This window comes from Orycteropus afer, unplaced genomic scaffold, assembly GCF_000298275.1.
Source record: "Orycteropus afer afer isolate SDZICR_OR568_19922 unplaced genomic scaffold, OryAfe1.0 scaffold00067, whole genome shotgun sequence".
Taxonomy (NCBI): Eukaryota; Metazoa; Chordata; class Mammalia; order Tubulidentata; family Orycteropodidae; genus Orycteropus; species Orycteropus afer.
This window is the reverse complement of record NW_006921654.1, coordinates 9203619-9210894: the sequence shown is the minus strand read 5'-3', so window position 1 is coordinate 9210894 and position 7276 is coordinate 9203619. Positions and strand designations below refer to the sequence as shown.

The window sequence follows — 7276 nt, the reverse complement described above, 5'->3', positions numbered from 1 at the left end:
AAATTTTGGTCAATGACATGAGACAAAGTATATGTGAACTGCTGTATGAAAAGTGAATTTACTCTGTAAATCTTCACCCAAATCCTAATTAAAAAAAAAACAAAAAACACCATCCTAGTAACTGCTGTAGCCAAGATTCACTAATGGATGATAAAATTAGTATGGATAAATTTAAGATACTTGCATAGTCTGCAAGTGTCTCTCTGAAAATATTTCTAAATGCAAAGGGAAAAAAAATTACTTTACTATGGAGGACACAGCAGACATAATCTTAACCAGATAATCAAGGTGAACTTCACCAGTAGCAAGACAACTATACACATACGATACAATGGAAAGGCACAGCATTCCTGTGGTACTCTTGCCAGAAAAGTGTAACCTCAGTCTTTTTATGAGAAAAACATGAGGCAGATCCAAGCTGGAGACATTCTATAAAGTGATTAACCAATACTCTTCAAAGTATTAGTCATGAAAGACAAGGAAAGACTAAAAAATGTTACAGAATGGAGGAGACTAAGGAGACAGGACAATGAAATACAATGGGGAACCATGGATTGGCTCCTGGAACAGAAAAAGGTATCAGCAGAGAAAGTGGTGAAAGCTGAATAAAGTCTATAATATAATTAACACTAATGTTAATTTCTTAGTTTTGCAAAATGTTAGTATTAGGGGAAATGGGGTGAAGGGAGGATATGAGAATTTTCTGAGCTATTTTTACAATATTCCCGTAAGTCCTGCAACTCAGTAAAAGTCTAAAATTATTTCTAATAAATTTTCAAATAGTGTGAATGAGAAGAATAAACACACAAGCACAGACACATTTAAATATGGGTAAAACATCTCTGGAAAAATACATTAGAAAATGGTAACTATTTCCTTAACCAAAGGATTAAGACGAACTGAGGGTCTTCACATGACAGCTACCAGTCAGATATTTTATTCCTGTGTACTTTTTGTATTATTTGAGTTTATTACTCTATGCGCTTATTTCTTGAATAAAAACAAATATTTGATTAAAAAAAAGAAAACCTCAAATATGATACCTTGGTTGAAATGATAAACACAACTCAAACTCTGGTTCTAGTCTAATAAAAGCTTATTCTGCAATGTTTCCTACACTCAATAATATTTATATATCAAAGTACACCTAGGATCTTCCAAACTTGTAATAATATTAAGCTTTCAATGAGAGAGAATGATACTTCAAATAGCAAAAATATAGCCCTATAACATCCTAAAGTCAATTTTGAAATGGAATCTAGTTCCAAAGAAATAACAATCAAGTCAATCATTCTAAATGAAATGCAAAGAGGGAAAAATGTCTGAAAGACTTACTCGCAGTCCACTCTCTGACTTAATATCCATGATAGTCAAAACTGTTTCATAAAGAATAGCATTTCCTACGTTTTTACTAGTCTCTGTATTAGTGGCAACCTGAAAAGACACAAACGGCAGTACATTAGTGACAGAATGGGGATTCCGAAAAAATATCCAGAGGTAACAAGAGATATTTTATGACTGTAGCCACCAATGAGCAAACTTAAATAAAATCTGCCCAGTATACCTACAGTCATTCTACTCCCTGCTATATTAAAATGAAGATTTAATGTGATGCAAGCTTGGTTCACTCACCTGTGCTAATATATCATTCATAGCTTCACTTGAGTCATCATCATTTCGTCCTAAAATTCTTAATAACCGCAAAATTCGTACCTAATGTGCAAAATATGATAAACATCAACAAATTTGGATGGGTACCAAGGAACCTCATGTGATATAAAATGAAAGTAACTTAAATGAAGCCACAGATCCCACTAATGGTCAAGAATCTAGCAGAACTTTAAACTTTATCTATCTCTAGAGAGACTCTACATGTTTCTATGATTACTAGCAACCCTATAGGACAGAGCAGAACTACCCCATAGGGTTTCTTAGGCTGAAATGTTTATGGGAGCAGATCATGAGGTCTTTTCTCCTGTGAAGCAGCTAGTGAGGTCAAACTGCAACCTTTCAGTTAGCAGCACAGCACTTTAACCATTGTGCCATTAGGGATCTTATGAGTCAGAATGAGCTGCTACGGGTCAGAACCAACTTGATGGCATGCAACAACATGTCTTAATGAAGTCAGACAACCCCTACTTTGTCACTCCATGTTGTTGTTGTTACGTGCTGTCGAGTCAGACCCGACTCATAGAGACCTTTCTTTGGGTTTCCGAGGTGGTATCACTATGGAAGCAGATTGCCCAACCTTCCTTCCAAGGAGTGGCTGGTGGGTTTGAACCTCCAGCTTTCTGGTTAACAGTCAAGTACCTTAGGCACTACGCTATCAAAGCTCCCTTGGCACTCCATAGCTAATGATTAAAACAAAGCTACATTACATTGCTACCTCATGTCTGCCTATATAGTAAATAATTTTGATTATAAAAACTCTTAACTCTATTCTATTAACCTAAATAGAATTGTGTCTCTATTTATTACATAATTAATCAATTAACTATCAGATTTCCACACAAACTTAAGGGGAAGACAATGGGCTACTCAAAAGAAATTGAATTCATATGTTATTTATCCAAAACTTTCTCTTCAACCTCACCTGCAAAAAAGGGTCACTGATACCAGAAACATCATGTTCTGGTGAATATCCGGACATGATGAGGTTCTTCAGAATTCGGACTAGTTGGGGCACAAGCTGCAGAAAACAAAGATGCATCAAAAACCAGTGAGTATCACATAATGACTCAGGAACAAGCAGGTCCTTGGGTTTGGAAAAAGGGTGCAAGAGTCTGAGTCCAAGCAAATTCTGTTCATACAATATACTAGTATATTGCTGATGTTTGATAAATATAACTTGGGAGCACTTAGGCCAAAGAACTCAAGAAAGAATGTATTTTATCTGGATAAAAACAAACCATACTTTATTCCAGAGTTACAGATAGAATAGTATTACAAGTAACAGTGAGTCAGAAAGTCTATGGGAGCAAAGTAAAACAAGTATCTATGAGGCATATTGCATTCCTACTTCAGAAGAAACATGGCATACTTAAGTGACACAAACATGTTCAGTTTTTGACCATCCAAACGTTTGGGTATAAAATGTTATCACACCTAAAATAACTTGTAATCTTACGACAAGCAAAGCATACCACTCTCTCTCCTTCAGATAGAGCCAGTTATGTTCTTTTTCAACAAACAATAGGGAATACAAAAGCTTACAGTATCTTCACTTTTCTGAGTGGAAAAAAAATAATCAAGAATTTTAATCTTTTACTTTAAGAAGACAACAGGGTCATGAATCTTTTCCCTATGCTTAAGCCTATGACATTATTTTCAGTAAAATTTAATTTCACTGATTTGCTGCCTGTTTCCTTGTCTTATCGTACTAATGAGACGACACATTCCATATGCTCAGAATTCCCTTCTTGTCCTTCCTTTGTCAACTGATGTCACAGGACATAGTAGGCAACTTTATCGCCAAGCCAAATTTACAGATGCTTTCAATTAGCATTCATTTCTGTTTATCAATCACTTGATGTTTAAAACCTACTCCAAACTGCTTGCCACATTAGGAACTTTTCCATTCTCCAAAGGAAAACCCAATTTAGTTATATAGACAACTCTACCGGCCTGAAATTAAGTAAAGTAGTATTCAAAGCTGAACTGAATGGCATGTCTGTAGGAGGCAATGGCACCTCTTTAGGAGGCAGTGTATAAGCCTCAATTCTGCTGCAACTTGATTTTTTCTCATTGTATTCAGACTCTGTCTCCCTCTCCCATACCCCAATTCTAAAAGGGGAATAAAATTCAAATGCCAAAAAAATAAAATAAAAGCCAAGCTATGCCCAAGGCGTGCAGTCAAAACATTCACAACATTAAGGCCATTTCCAAATACAAAAGAACATAATCTGTGTAAATTTCATTAAGCTTGGCCATAAACTTCAGCGTTAAATGATTCAGAAGTCATTAAAACAAAAATCTAATTCAGAGAACTCCAAGATTAAAACAAATCTAAGCCAGGGACATCTATAAATTGTAAACAGAATCCTCATGAAATCCGTCAACTGTATGAGGAGATTTATATCAGATGAAATCAAAAACATAATTTTTTAAACTGCTGTAAAGTGGTGCAATAAAACTAAGACCATCTAGTTACCAAGCTCTGCACAAAAAGCAGCTCACCTTGCAAACTTCCCAACGGCCTGCTTTTCTGTACTATACATATCCCTAATTAGCTCTTTAAATCTGGTTTATTTCTTGGAGCATTCCTTTTTCCTTGGGCTACTAAAACGCAGAAATTGCTTTATTCACTACCAACAGACCAGCACATCCCATCACATCACCCTGAGACAGGAAGCATAAATGTCCACATGTTCAGCATACAAATTCTTGGAACCCAGCCTTATTTTTCAGACAAAAATGTAAGTTACTAAAACTGGTGACAGGACAAACAAAGTAAGATGACAGAGGGAAAGGCTGCAGCCATGAAAATCAGTTGGTGCCCACCCACTCCACCTCAAATCCTTTTAATACTCCAAAATTTCTAGGCAAGATTAAGCACAAGTATAGGAGAAACAAAAGCTCCAAGTCTGAGCTGAGAGCTCAGAAGAACATACAAAGCTTGTTTTAAGTATGAGGTTACCCACATACGGCTCAAAAATGTCTACTTAAAAAATCAGCAGCGTTTTGTGTCAGTGACCCAGACTGATCTAGAAGTGCCACCAGCAAAGACACTGGGAAACCGCTAAAGTCTCTCAAGTGACGATAAAGGAGAGGCACAGAAGGAGGCTTACAATTCAAGACAGGCTGCAACTGAAATCCAAGGCTGACTTCGGAGTCAGGAGTTTAAGTGACAAGACAAAACTGGACTGGGAGTTAGCCAAAAATGGTAGAACAAAAATAGTATTAAGCATAGCTTTAGCATTAGTGTATTTTTAAAAGCCACATTTGTGGATGAATACACAAAAGCTACTAAAGACCTAATGCCAGCATGCACCAACTAAAAGAGGGTTAATTCTTACCTTTTCATTCTAACATACAGCAGGATTCCAAACAGACAACAGGAACAAAACATACAAAGCAAGCATTAGGGACAGATACGGCTCTGAAACTATTTTACAATAATTCAGTCAAGACATGAACACCTAAGAAAAGTTAAGATAAAAAAAGGAACTGCTATTGAAGGCTCATTAGACCTCAACTATACAGTGAGCCCCATTTACAGAGTGATCAATAGCCTATAAAAGAAATTAAACACATGTAACTATCCAAAAAAAAAAAAAAAAGTCTTTCTCACTACTGCCTTCTAAAAATAAAGGAGAAAACAGAAATGTCCACTGTAGAACAATAGTAAAAAAGAAGGGTGGATAAGAAAGCTAAAGACTTCCATTGCAAGAGTTAATGGCCCCCTAGGAACAGAGGGGATCCTGGGTTAGGTAAAAGTAATAAAGGTCAAATTTCAGCTTAGTGTTAACCTTAAAAAAAAAAAAAGAACGAAAGAAAAAGGAAAGACATGACCTGTCTTTTAAAAAACACACATACACAATTCTTCTTTGTAATTTGACCTCAGGTTACATTTCCTGACTTCAATGTGAAAACATCAGAAAAAGCACGTGACAGATTGGTGTGTCTGCCAACAACGAGCGACTTCTATTATGAAGGGAAATCACTTACTACTGTCAGTTCATATATGCCCAAATCTGGCTTCCAGCCCTACCACACAGCAGGACTAGATAAAGGTTCTGTTTAGTTCCATAGCTTGCTTTCAAAAAGGAAACTCTTAAGTGAGAAAACCATGTACTTTTCAGGAAAATCATTTTTCAATCAAGAAAAGTTTAGGCACACAGAATGACACCTACCTTTCTAAAATGTGCAAGCATGTCTGGGCTTCGCTCACACATTTCTGTGAGGAGGACCACAGATGTGTGTAGGACACCTTAAAGAAAAGATAAAATTATTCAACTGATAAAAAAACAGGGCTTTGAGTTCCTGAAGGTCAATTCCAAAAGGATAGTTACTACTTTTGCTTTGTAATTCCCTAAAGGATGTAAGCACTGAAATGAATACAAAAGAGGTACTTTAAATAGATGTCTGCTAATCTGGTAGCATAGTGCCAAAGGCACTTGACTGCTAACCAGAAAGCTGGCAGTTCAAACCCACCAGCCACTCCTCGGAAGGAAGGTTGGGCAATCCTACTTCCGTAGTGATACTGCCTCGGAAACCCAAGGAGGGGTCGCTATGAGTCGGGGTCGACTCGATGGCAAATAACAACAACAACAACAATTTATTACTGGTCAAGGAGTAAAATCAGGATGTTTTTTAACAACTATGTGACTGACCAAAGTGAACTAATGAAAAGTGACAACCGATACCTGTGCTTCTGAGAATATCCATAAAGACATGTTCACAGTCAATATGCGCTAGGTACCATCTGTTCCGTACTTAATCAATAAGCTATTAGTTGAGTTCTGATAGGTAATTCAAGAAGCAAAGATCTTCCTGACATTTTTACATTTCCAAGAGAAAAATAGTATCAAAACTCCAATATGGTTGTGAAGGACAAAGTAAATTTGCTTATTCCAGTGCCATGAAAAAACTTCAAGACTTTTTATTAAGTAATAAATCAATGTCCTAAACAATTCATTTGTTCAGCAAATACATTTTGAGCCTTCTGGGCATAGCATGGGATTAATCACAACTGAATCAATTTAACCATTTTTTTCTCTTAACATTTAGGACACATGGATTTTCTTACTCAGAACACAAGAATAAATGTCTGAAGAAAGAAGAGCCACATTCCATTTAATTTCTCTTAAGTATTTTTTATAAATATATCTGAGTACCCATTGTAAATTCCAGTGGCAAGTATTCTATAAGGGCTTTCACAAATTTTACACTATTATAAGACAATGAAGAAATATTTTTTTTTCTTTTATTATAAAATAGCCAGGAAACCAAAGGGTTCTACATACATGAAAATCAAGGCTAGGGCCATTTGCACATTACACTGAATATTAGTAACTTAATATAGTCCTTTCATAAAAGTAAAAGAACCAGAGATGAAAGATAAGGTTCACTATGAAGGAATCAATCTCTGATTACAAAAGCAGGACCTCAGAGAAAAGTGATCTGGTTGACCTGCCCCTTCTGGTTGGAAGCACATAAAAAGGCAATCTACTAAGAAAAGCCAGATGATTGGGACCTTCTAAAAATTAAATTTTTATGTGCTTCCAAAGACTTCTCCAAAAGAGTCAAAAGAGAACCTACAGATTGGGAAAAAATA

At 36.1% G+C, this 7276-nt stretch overlaps 1 protein-coding gene across 1 annotated transcript in view; it reads right to left on the bottom strand.

Annotated features, from left to right (window-relative positions):
* Positions 1–7276, bottom strand: part of AP1G1 (adaptor related protein complex 1 subunit gamma 1) — a 62494-nt gene that overhangs the window by 28108 nt on the left and 27110 nt on the right. Inside the window, exons 5-9 of the mRNA XM_007940331.2 lie at positions 5853–5929; positions 5016–5024; positions 2594–2689; positions 1633–1713; positions 1336–1434 (exon numbers count right to left, since the gene is read on the bottom strand). Of these exons, the coding sequence (XP_007938522.1) occupies positions 1336–1434; positions 1633–1713; positions 2594–2689; positions 5016–5024; positions 5853–5929 (362 nt within the window). The remainder of the gene's footprint in view (positions 1–1335; positions 1435–1632; positions 1714–2593; positions 2690–5015; positions 5025–5852; positions 5930–7276) is intronic.